At 39.7% G+C, this 13,075-nt stretch overlaps 1 protein-coding gene across 2 annotated transcripts in view; it reads right to left on the bottom strand.

Annotated features, from left to right (window-relative positions):
• Nucleotides 1-13,075, bottom strand: part of PLEKHG5 (pleckstrin homology and RhoGEF domain containing G5) — a 314,942-nt gene that overhangs the window by 301,167 nt on the left and 700 nt on the right. For both annotated transcript variants that reach the window (XM_075604983.1, XM_075604980.1), the window contains exon 2: nucleotides 6,984-7,060. In XM_075604983.1, the coding sequence (XP_075461098.1) occupies nucleotides 6,984-7,060 (77 nt within the window). The remainder of the gene's footprint in view (nucleotides 1-6,983; nucleotides 7,061-13,075) is intronic.

A 13,075-nucleotide genomic window follows, 5' to 3' on the forward strand; every position in this document is an offset into this window, starting at 1 on the left:
AGTTACAGTGTACAGTACTTTTGAAATGTCCATAGGTACTTTCCACTATAACTTTATCTATGAAAAGCTCTATTGTTCCACTAAGAGATAAGGTAACCTACATTGAATCTGCTGTGGGAGTACATTAAGAGACAGGTTCGCCCCCCTCGCTCACACTAACCACACATCTGTTGAGTTTAGAATTGATGGCTAATCTCTCTAAGCCCCTTTGAGAGGTTCTTTCTGGACAACCTGTTCCACGTGGTGCCCTGATTGCTTTCCACAACAACACCACTTGACAGAGGGGGATGCCAGTAATGTTAATACAGCTACTCAGACTGGCATTGAGGAAAAGGAGTATGATGATGTCAATAAAACCTACTTTTCAGTTTTATTTCTTTTAGGTCTAGAAGAAAAATGGGGCTCAAGAACAACTTCTGATTTTTTAGTAGTAGCATGTTTTTCAAGTCCTTTTTCTCACTCCATACTTATCTTTATTTGCCACAAACAGAGCACCACTGCCACCACCATAGCACCGTCCTAACCCCACAAACAGAGCACCACTGCCACCACCATAGCACCGTCCTAACCCCACAAACAGAGCACCACTGCCACCACCATAGCACCGTCCTAACCCCACAAACAGAGCACCACTGACACCACCATAACACCGTCCTAACGCCACAAACAGAGCACCACTGCCACCACCATAGCACCGTCCTAACCCCACAAACAGAGCACCACTGCCACCACCATAGCACCGTCCTAACCTCAGAAACAGAGCACCACTGCCACCACCATAGCACCGTCCTAACCCCACAAACAGAGCACCACTGATACCCCATACAGTAGCACCGTCCTATCCCCACAAACAGAGCACCACTGCCACCACCACACAGTAGCACTGTCCTAACCCCACAAACAGAGCATCACTTCCACCATCATAGCACCTTCCTAACACTCTGCTTTTGTCAACAATCTAGTAGTGTGTGTTTGTATTTACACTTCCAATTTCTAATGTCTCTGTGCCCTATTTATAATCCTCTCATTAGATGGCAGTATAAGATAAATTAGAGACATTAAAATAAATTCTGATGACATTGTCTTGTTAATGCCTGGCAAATTCTTTGTGAAGTCTGCCGTTTTTGGTAATTTTCTGTGAAAAATATATTGCCAAATTTTTCCAGATTTGCTTCTGTACTAGCCACCAAATGGGCAAATTCTCCCAATTAGCAATCGGCGAACCTATCCCGTTTTGCAAGTTATAGAAATGTTTGCTATAATTTTATTTACAAACAAAATAAACAATTGTTTACAAAATTTGCCAAAAATTGTGAAATGTTTGCAATTTGTGGTGATTTATGTTAAAAATACCAAGGTCACATGACCAATGTAACCTGCACATTAGTCATTAGACCTTGAAAAAAATATTTGGGCCAAAATAGATAGAAAGAACATTAGTGCTGATTTAAATCTAGCTATATTGTGCAGTTGAAAGTAAATAAAGACACATTAGAATACGATAACGTAACACCTAGACTCACCAAGCACTTCTATAGCTACATCCCTTACATACAGTGGCAAGAAAAAGTGAGCCATAATGATTGTCAACAGAGAGGGGATTTGGCCCCGTATTAAAGGGGTTACACCCCATTTGGCCACCCTCTACTCTCACCTGGGAAGCAAGGGGTTAATTGGACTGGGGTCCAGTAATGTGGTTTTGCCTTGCTTCAGCCATCCAACTGTTTATTCCCCTGTAAAAATGTATTGTTTCTGTTCCAGTGACTGCACCACACAAACACTGGGATCCATCCGGGAGGGCAAGGGTTAATAGTTGAATAGTGATTCTAGCCCTTTGTTTAAGTTACCCTCAAAGATGCCTGCCTACTAAGGAATGCGACCAAATGGTTGCAGGAAGCTGGAGTGGTTTGTGAGTGTAATAACTCACACTTACAAACCATAGTATGGAAAACGCTTGTTCCGGTGGGGAGAAGCAGATCAGCGGGCACCACGATGCAGAAAGAATTGAAGCTGGACTGTGCTGTATACGATGCCTTTATTTTAGCATAGATAAAAAGAGGAGGGGAAGCATACCCCTGCACCTCTAACGCGTTTCACCCAGTAATTGGGCTTTCTCAAGAGAAAGCCCAATTACTGGGTGAAACGCGTTAGAGGTGCAGGGGTATGCTTCCCCTCCTCTTTTTATCTATGCTAAAATAAAGGCATCGTATACAGCACAGTCCAGCTTCAATTCTTTCTGCATCGTGGTGCCCGCTGATCTGCTTCGCCCCACCGGAACAAGCGTTTTCCACATTGTCTACTACTTCAGCAAAGGAGCACACAGAACTGGTCGTCATATGTGAGTACAATCGCTGCCCCATGAGAGCTGCCCCAGGCACATAGGTTCATTAGTTCAGAGATTTTGGAGAGGTTATGGGGGGGTTCTAGGACTTCCCCCTTACAACTCTGCATATCTCTGCTAGACCTTATGCCATCTAGGGGTTAAATGCTTACAGCCTCAAGCATGCATTATTACACCTTGTGATCCGGTTCAAGTGCAGGAAGACAATTCAATCAAAAAGTGGGTTATTACTATGCTCTGTAGCACTGGTTGATTGGGGGCCTTTACCCCAATATCTTTGTTTTACAAACCATAGTATCCTGACAGACACTCCATTTGGTAGACTGGCCAAACGCCCCTGATTTAGGAGTGGGGCTACGAAATGAGTGACCTTTAAATATAAGAATATTATGAGATGTCCTTGGCTGAACGTGCTAAAAGCTACATATGTGTATTCGTGGGACTGATTCGCACATAAGGATTACAGACACCTGATGTTTAGCCGGTCCTAAGAGACAGATATTAATATCTCTCTTAATTTTAGTATTACACGGTAATATTTAGTCTCATTGGGAGCGTCATGCGTGACGGAATGTATTAATATGTCTCGCATGCCAGTAAGTATCACTGAACTGAAGTTATGAAGTTATTTGCAGTGTATATGGGATTTTGGATCTGCTCTGACAATGCAGACCCCCATCTGCTATGCTAATAGGGCAGGGAGAACATCCTGCAAGAATTAGCATAGGCCAGTGATCAAAAGGTAACTGCCCTAATTGTTTATACTGGGGCAGGAACCAAGGAACTGAGTGTTTTTAAGTGTGATACTTCACACTTACAATGGAAGCCAAAATCTGCATCAAATAGATTTTTTTCTAGCCAACTCAGCATCTAGGGTTAAGAGATGGGTTTGAAATGGTATTTAACCCAGAGTCACCCTTACTCAAATGTCTTCATGTGTCTTCATGTGTCTTCATGAATTGCTGTGATGTCTTCATCTGAAACTGAATTATGGAAGAAATGGCCCATCCTGTATCCTGATGGCTTTTCTTGTCCTATCCTTTAAGTAAGTGTCCATATTTTGTCTGTTATTTGTATATCTTGTGTGTTCACCTTTTTCAAGGAATAAATTATATTTTATCATATCTAAGCTTCGTCCAGTTCAACCCAGGTATATTTGGTGGTGTATTATTCATAGCCTGTCACAAAGCTCCCGTTACAATGATAATTACGGAAATGCCATAATTTTTCCGTGATGATATTCTTGAATCAAAAACAGTATTTTCTTAAATATCCAATAGGGTTTATATTAATCAATTCCATGTCTTTTGAAACAAAATGATGTATGAATTAGACAAACAATCAGTAATTTAGTCAGGGTATGTGCAAAAGTAAGTGAAGCCCTGACTTTATCAGCTGAATTAAAGGGGATAATTAGAATCAGGTGTTTAAATAATTAGGTAGATCTTCAGGTTGGAGTTTGGGAGGCCCCACCCAATATACATGTAACCATGCAGCCCCCTGGTTACGAAAATCCCTTTCCTATAGGTGCTGTCTGTTTAGTATAATCCAGCAGTGCTAGGGTTAAGTCTCTTGCACATGGGCCTGCATGTGAGATGGTTGACCAGAGAGACACTAAGTAACCAAGAGCAGGAGGAGGAGCCTGGCAGTTGGAGTCACATATAAGGAGGGTGGACTGACTAGGCCGTGATGTCAGCTGGGCCTGCCAAGATATTGGGGGAGAGGGATTAACCCCCCCCCCCAGGTATAAAGGGTGAGGGCACCTCCTTAGTTGGTTCTGTCTGTTCTCTCCCCTCTGGGGGAAGAGAGTTCTGAGTGAGTCCTGTTCTGCCTTACACCTTTCCCCATAGAAGAGAGGGAAGGATACCCCTGGCCAGGCTGCCTTATGAGGAGAAGGACTATGTATGCTGTAAGGATGTGTCTGTGCTGTGAGAACCTGAATAAAATATAAGTTGCATTGTTGCTGGTACTCCAGAGTACTTCTTGCTAGAAGGAGAGTTCCTGTAGGGATGAATCTCTAGCCCTGGCAGAGCCCTACAATATGGAGGCGCTGCACCAACCTGAGGAAAAGGGTGTTACATAAAGATCAGAAACTTTGCAAGTTTTGTCTTCACCATACAGGTGTGTGGAAACACATCATGCCACGATCAAACTAAATATCTGAGGACCTCAGAAAAGCAGTTATTGATGCTCATCTGTCTAGAAACCAGAACCATTTCTAACGATTTGGGACTCCACCAATCCACTGTCAGAAAGACTCTACAAATGGAGAAAGTTGAAGATCGCTTTCACTCTAACCAGGAACAGTCGTCCTACCAAAATCTCTCCAAGAACAAACCGGCAAATCATTCGGAATTCCCAAAGAACCCTAGAGTAACATCCAAGGCCACTCTCACCTTGGGTAATGTTAGTGTTCATGATTCAACAATCAGAAAAAGACTGAACAAGAATGGTGTTCATGGAAGGATAGCCAGGAGGAAACAACTGCTCTCTAAAAAGAACATTGCTGCCCGTCTGAAGTTAGCCGAAGAGCACATAGATGATTTACAAGACTTCTGAAACACTATTCTCTGGACAGATGAGTGAGTCAAAGGTAGAACTTTCTGGTCTCAATGAGAAATGTTATGTTTGGCGAACACAAAGCACTGGGTTTGAACAGAAGAACATGGCTCAGGAACTCTATAGCTTGGCATCATTGACACAACCATGAATTCTGCATTTTATCACAAAATTCTAGAGGAGAATGTCAGGCCATTCGTCCATGAGCTGAATCTGAAGCGAAAGTGGGTCATGCAGCAAGACAAGGATCCTAAATATACAAGCAGATCTACAAAGAATTACTGCAGTAGAAGAACTTCCGCATTTTAAAATGGCCTAGTCAAAGTCCGGACCTAAACCCCATCGACATTTTGTGGCAGGACCTGAGGTGAGCTGTCCATGCAATGAAGCCCTCAAATGTCACTTAGTTGAAGCAGTTCTGTAAGGAGGAATGGGCCAAAATTCCTCAAAACCGATGTGAGAGACTGACCAGCAGTTACAGGAAACGCTTAGTTTAAGTTATTGCTGCTCAAGGGGGCGCCACCAGGTACTGAATCTAACGGTTCACATGCTTTTTCACACATGGATATTGATTGTTGAATCATTTGTGGATAAATAAATGTTGAAAAAGTATCATGTTTTTGTCTCATTTGTTTGATCAGGTTACCTTTATCTTTTATTAGGACTTAGATTAAGATCTAATAACATTTTAGGTTTAAAATATGTGAAATATGTGAAAATCCTAAGAGGTTCATAAACTTTTTCTTGCTTATGTATTTGCTCTGCGTATGCTAAAAGGGAAAAGAAAATTGTATGTAAAAAAATGTTAAGAAAATGTTATCTGTAGTATGAAAATGTTTGTATGCTGGGACATCCCCTTCTCCAATTTTCTTTGAAATCTAGATCATGTAGATAATACTCATTTTTGCTAACCTTTTTGTCTCAAAATGTTTTATAAAAATAAAACGTAATTACTATAAGTTATTTATGACCAGATCTTTGCTTCATTAAGTTTTAAACAACTTATATTTAGGTGCACTGTTTAATTATGTTTTATGGGATCTCTCAGATTAGCAAGAAACTTAGGCCTCGGGCATGGTCAGCGCTTAGGCGCTGACCCGTTCTGAGGCGCACTGCTGCTCAGCAGTGAGCCCATGAAGCCGCAATGAGAGCGGCTGTAGAAGGGGCTCGCGCACGCTTCCGCAAGCGTGCGGAAGCGTTTGTCTTATTAAATTTTTAGATTTGGCGTTCACGGGAGCGCAGGGCCAGTCACGTGAGCGGTTCATTCAATGAAGGCGAACCAGCTCCGTGACGTCACAGCTCCCCTCCCCCCCCCCGACACGCCCCCGGACGGCGCGCGGACCAAGGCCAGGGAAAGCACCCGCTTTCCCTCAGCCTCCGCATGGCTGCAGTCCTATGGACGCAGCCTTATACTGTAACAGAAAGATTTGTTTACATAAAAACCACTGTTGATATACAAATATAAATACAACTATACATATTTCTTATATCTGTTATTCAGAAAAATAATTCTGGCTGGGATGAGAAAACGATGAATTATTTTATCCACTGTGCTTCGTTAAATAAAATGTTAATAGGTTGCTTCAAACAATGCTCGTGACTATTTCTGAAATAAATTACTGTATAAAATTCAGTAAACCACACATATTGACAAGATTAGGAAACATAACTGTCCTTATCGTCCATTATCGGAACAAGCCAATCAGACTTAGATGTAAGCATAGAACACTTCTCATGTGGTCATCATGAGTCTTGAACTTAAACTCTCGAACAAACCCATCTGCGCTTACATTTTATGTTGTTCAGATAAAGTGATGGCATCATAAAAGGTCAGAAGTAACAACTTAACCAAACTGCGACAAACTGATTAAATAATATTGGTGATAAATGAACTTTGTCCATTTTGTTTAGTGCATTGTTATATGGGCCCAAACCCAAAGTAGAAATATTACAATAACAGCAAGTTACAATTCATTAATTTGTATTGGAAAAAAATTATTTGAACGTGCAAAATTCAACTTTATGAATTTAAATATAAACATCAAAATCTAGTAAATAAATAACATTGTTTTTTTTATTTTACCTTGACAGCTCTTCTTTTTTCAATGCAGTCAGAACTTTCACAGAGTAGAACCTTCTCCTCATTTACTGCACATTCATCTAGGAAAGGAGAAGATAACAGTCCAACAAGTTAGCTTCAGTTATTGTATTTCAATCTGCAGTAGACACGCTTGGATTTAAGAACCCAATGCCACAGTATTCCGATCTTAAACACACTTAGCTGGATGACAATAGAATGCAAATGCAGTACTGATGATGCAAGTGACATCATCAGCTGACAGGGGATTTTGTGACATTGAAACATTGTGTTTGCCTTTATGGTTTTGATGAAAGAAACCCATTTTTTAGAGACTGTCATCTTGTGTTCATGGGTGTAATTCAGATTAGGACTCGTGGTGCTCCAAATCGCCGTACTTACCACACACAGTGATAAAAAGTACCACACTGCAGCACACCACAGATGCTGACACTGAATGCGTCAAACTAGTAATCAAGCTAAGGGGATGCAAGGACTTTGCAGCTAGCAGGCTGCAGAATAAAATCTTTTAGCACTTTGGGGCCTATTGATTAAACTGCAAGATCAGTAATACAATTTCACTTAAAAATGAAAGAGAGTAGGAATAAAAATTGCGAGTTCACATCATAGTTTGCAAGAATTCACCTGTCAATGCCTGTCAATTTAGCATTTTATTGAATAATCGAGTTAAGCACACCAAAAAAAAAGGAAAAGTCAAAAGGTAACAAAAGTGGTCATTTAATGACTTGAAGACGTTGTCCTGGAACAGGAATTTACATTTCTGCCCCCTTTGTTCACCCCTCTCCTTTGCAGCTTCTGCCTGTCAGTTCCTTAGTTTCAGCTGCATATATTAGCTCTGAACACACACACACAGTGCCAGTGTGATTTATTACAATGTTGCCATTCCTGCCTCTGTGCATGAAGTCAGTGAGTTGCTTTTGCAACCTCTGAGATCTTTCTCAGAATGGGCTATTCTGCCCTCCCCCCTGTCTTGCTGACAGTTAGTCTGTCCCCAGATATTCCTGTTACCCAGATGCCCCCACACTTCCTTTTGATTCCTGACTCTGGCTGAGTTAGTACCCTTCAATGATATACTCCTCTGGCAAGGCCATCTCCTTTTTACCTGCCCTTAACTACAAAGCACCTAGAAAGAAGTACTCTCCCATCACTACATAACATCCACAAGTACCTGTATATATTGTTACCTTTCCAATAAAGTGAAGAAAACATAGCAGGACTTGGTGTGCTTTGGAAAGAGGGCTGAGTTAAAGCTATCTGGAGCTATTCACACTTCACACGTGACCCTGGCTTCAGAATAGAAGTCATGGCAGCATCCAACGTTTCGGTGCAGACAGGCACTTTCATCCCTGAATCACTTTAGACCCCAAGTGGCTAGACCCAATTTTCTATTCTTCATATTACTGCATTTTATGAATACCATCTGAATACTCAATTATCCGAGATGCATACTACATTTTCATTGCTCAAACAAAATTGCTACATAAAAAACATTTTCCCTTGGATTGCGAGCCCATTCTCATAGGCCCCTTTAATGCGTGAAAACGGCTAAGTACCATGAGATCCTTGTTGTATTTCAGATTCCCAAACAAAAATAATTAATGGTACTTGGCCCACATAAACCAGGGTGTGAAATATGCACACAGAATTAAACACAAAAGTAATGTTGTGAATAATGTATTTTCTGGCAACATATATATTTTTCTCCATAGCATTCTAGAAGGACTTTGGCTTGGCATGTAACATTAAAGCCCTTCTATCCTCCACCTGTGAAGGATATTCTGACAGTTGTGCCTTAAGATTACTAACAGAAATGCACATTCCTTTTTTAGGTATGTGTCCAGAAAAAAAATGTGCTTACACATCTATATATTGTAAAGAATAGAGTTTTAGTGGACAGTTTGAGTTTCCATTAGACTCTTTCAATACGAACACTGGAATAAATGGAAAATTATAGGCAATATTTTAAACCTTTTTAATGTGTAATGAAACAAGAGAACCATTGTACTGATGGAAATTATAATATATGCTTGCATTATTGCAATAAGATTACTGTACACATTGGAATATTTTCCTATTTACTCAATATTTTTACACCAAGACTTTCAAATTCTATATTGCTTTTGCAGCACAATAGCACAAGTTGACAATCTGTTTTCAATGTTCTCTTTATTTAGAGATAAGGCTGGGAGGTTTTCCAGAAACTCACAAAAATAGGAATCCAAGATTAAAGACACAAATCTTATGAAATCTTTATTGTACCAAGCCCTCGAAACGTTCTATTTTTGGGAAACAGATTTTAATTCAGTTTAGATATTAAAACACAAGCATACTTTGATTTGGAAGGAATCAGTCCTACATATCTAGAGGAAATGTAGACTCAAGGGAGGCTTCAAAAATTATGTAAAAAGATTACAATTAATGGTATTTTTTTATTATAAATAGCATAGCAATCATACACAGCATAACCTCAGTCATAATGATGAAACATATTACACTTTTTTTTCTAGTAAACGTGTAGTAAAGAAAATGTAATAATATATGCCCTGTAGTATAGTTGAAAATGCCTCCACTAGAATCCCACCACTGAGAAGGTAATTTTCCATTATCCTTGGCTGAGATGTGCAAATGTTTTAACATTTCTTGTTCATTTACGAAAATGGCCGTGAATTTCTCGTATATTTCGCGTTTTCAGGAAATTTTCCAAATGGTCTCATTGCTCAAAATGTTTGAAGATTATGTCAATTTTCACCAGAAATTCATTATTTTTCGCAAGGATTTTGCATCAATGGCAGTATAAAAAAATGTCATATGACCTTGCAAACTTCTAAGAATTTCTGCGATATAGAAGGGGAGGGGTATGGGGAACGCTTGTTACAACCTGAAATATAGTGATGTGGAGCGAATGGGTAATAGAAAACGAAATAAAGAGAGAAAGTGTTCCCACAGACAGAGGCACTCTGGTCCCACAGTGACAGTATGGGAAATGAATGTGAATAAAAATAAGTTGAATTGTTGTTATACTCAAGAGAATAATATAAAATAGAATACAAGGCGACAGTATAGGACTTTCCAAAGTGACGGGTAAGTACCCAGCACATAAATGGTTTAACAGTGGCCAAGCGAAAAATGTAAAAGAACGGGTTGCTGATCAGGTCTCGTCCACAGCCTCTCGCTAGTAGGCAAAATGTAATGAGGCATATATGTTGCAAATAAGTAGCTTTGTATAGTGTGCTCGACAGGGTGTAGTTGTATATGTAGATACTATGTTGCAAGTATAAGTGACAAAGTAACCAATGTCATATGCTGCAGATCAGAGCTTCACTACTGATCTAAAATGCCTCCAGCAGCTAAAGGGAAAATCCCTAGTAGGGTAGGATACCCCTGTATTGGTATCCTTAATAGCCTGTTATAGCAGTATACTGTATGTGAATGCTCTATTATAAGTATAAGTGGCAAGGTAGCCACATGCTCTAAATTTGAGACTTCAGTATAAATCTAAAGTACTTCTGCTGTAAGCATAAGGGTACAAGTCAGAGGCGGCTGGGGTAGATATCCCTGCTGGGGTATGATACGCTGATATTGGTGACCTGTTAACCCTGTAAATATACCAATTAGTAGCGGTGTTGAAAGATGTTAACACTACGGTCGGTGATAAAACCGCCACGGGTGATGAACCACAGCTCCTAATAACAGTTGTAGCAGTGATAACGGTCAAACCTCCGTAGTTAGGGAAGAACCAACCATTTTCTCAGTGTGTTCAGCCTCCAAAGTAGGGGGAGATCCTATGCGTATACCATGCCGAACCGGGAATCGTGCAGACCCCGTCAGGCGGATGCTATTTTAAGCTAAATATAGTAGGACTAGGGACCTGAGCAGCAACAAATAGATGGAAAAAAGAAGTTAAAAAGCAGGATAAAAAATGGAGCACTTACAGTAAGGCACAGCTCAACGGGACGAGTGCATGGTGACAGTAGTCGCCATAATAGTAAACACTCTCCCAATGACGTCAAGTGGAGATGTCACAACTTGCCAAGGCAATTTAGAGTATGATCTGTTTTCATTTCATACTCCTAATGTGTGATTTAACACCTTAGTCCTATTTTACTATTCTGACCCAGATCCACAAAGCTCTGTTGAGTTACTTAACATGACGTTAAATAAAAACAAAAACAAAGGTCACAACCACATAAAGTATATATTGTATTTATGGCATAAAAAAGGTGAGTATGGAACGTACAGATATTCAATAAAAAAATAAGCTTATCATATTTTACTAAAGGTTCAAGCTTTTCCAGTGCTGGCTGACAAAACTCCACGTCCAATCTGTCGGTTATCTGTGATGTCTTCAGCAGGCTCTGGAACTCGGGATACTATACTCTGGCGCATCAGCAGATTTCTCTCGACTACTAATCCACTCTGTTAGTGAACCGGAAATGCCAGATGATGTCAGTTTGTCGTGGTGCTCAGATCAAACATTTCTGTTGCAAGATATTATTAAATCCTTCAGGGTGTGCAAATTATTAGAAATAGATGTCTCCTAATCGAGGCACACTATCAAAAGCAATTCCCAACGCGTTTTGTGGCGATGTGCTAAGCCACTTCATCAAGGATATGGCGTCCTTGGATGTGGAGTTATGGCAGCCAGCACTGGAAAAGCTTGAACCTTCAGTCAAATACGATAAGTTTCTTTACTGAATTTCTGTATGTGCAATACTCACCTTTTTATGACATATACAATATATATTATACAGTGAGTGGTTGTGCACTTTTCTTTGTTTTTATATCTATAGATTTCTGATTCAGAGCCATCATTTTTGAAGATCAGCAGAGTGAGTGATTGTCAAATTTTGTGCCAGCATGAAAGATCTGTTCCAATTTTTACTTATATATACACACAGTATATAGTTGTTAACGCTTGTTCACTGGGGGTAGTGGCCACACTTTTTAGTTGCAATTATTTCAAATACTTAACATTTGTAATTTAAATTGGTATTTTTAACACGTTATATATTTAGATTAGTTATATTGTTTATATTGATTCATGTAGTAGTGTCACACTCTTTTCTACCACTTAACATGATGTTAACTCAACATCATTATAAGGATAACGGTGTATTTTCAAGGACAATAACATAAGGTTAAGTAAGGGTTTCTCCCGTAGAGAGCATTGTGTTAACTATAACAGCCGTTACTGTTATTGACATGCAACTGCGGCATTATCATGCAATTGTATATCCACTTAAGTCAGCTTAATGCTGGGACTTAATGTTACATTAGTTAGGTTATATCTAAACTTGGCATTACTCACATCCAGACCCTTAAACATGGCTTTTGCATGGTATAACACAACAGCTAGGTACGATTTAATTGACAGTATTATTTCCAAGCATTATTCCCCTCTCTTTCTCAACTTGAGCTAAAGACCGATCTCAGGGTCTAGATAACATTAACACTAAGACATTCTAAATGCCAGGTAATGCAATGTTATATTATTATAACGTGATGTTAAGCTTATGCTAATGAGATGTAGAATGGCTATGGTTTTTGCATAGAATCAGCTTTGAGGATACACATTAACCTCAGGGAACATAATTTCTGTTCGTGGTTTTGGTAACATTACGTTGTTACCCTCATGTAACAGAGCATTGTGGATCTAGCCCTACGTGAGCAACGGATTCCAAGCCATTTCTGAAGTGAAAGGGCTATGCATTGAGAGACTGAGGAACAATGTGTTAGTATTAACTGTGAAAAGCATGTCTAATAATGATAATCAAGTGGCGTAACTACAGAATACAAGTACCCTGTTACAGTATCAAAGGTTGTCTGATAGATTTTGTCACCACACATATATGCTGGGCATGAGGGCATTACAACATCAAACACTGCAGCTATCTACTGAGTACACTGAGAATCTTGCTGCTGCATATTCAGCTGCAAACCTACAATATGTGTACTGGAATCTGTGCAGAAAATATTTGAGGCCATAAGTACTGTATCACTGTTTAAGCAATTAAAATATGATATCCCTTTCCATCACACAGGTATATAGGTTGCAATGTGCCACACGGTGTTTGTAT

The sequence above is a fragment of the Ascaphus truei genome, chromosome 6, assembly GCF_040206685.1.
Source record: "Ascaphus truei isolate aAscTru1 chromosome 6, aAscTru1.hap1, whole genome shotgun sequence".
Classification (NCBI taxonomy): domain Eukaryota; kingdom Metazoa; phylum Chordata; class Amphibia; order Anura; family Ascaphidae; genus Ascaphus; species Ascaphus truei.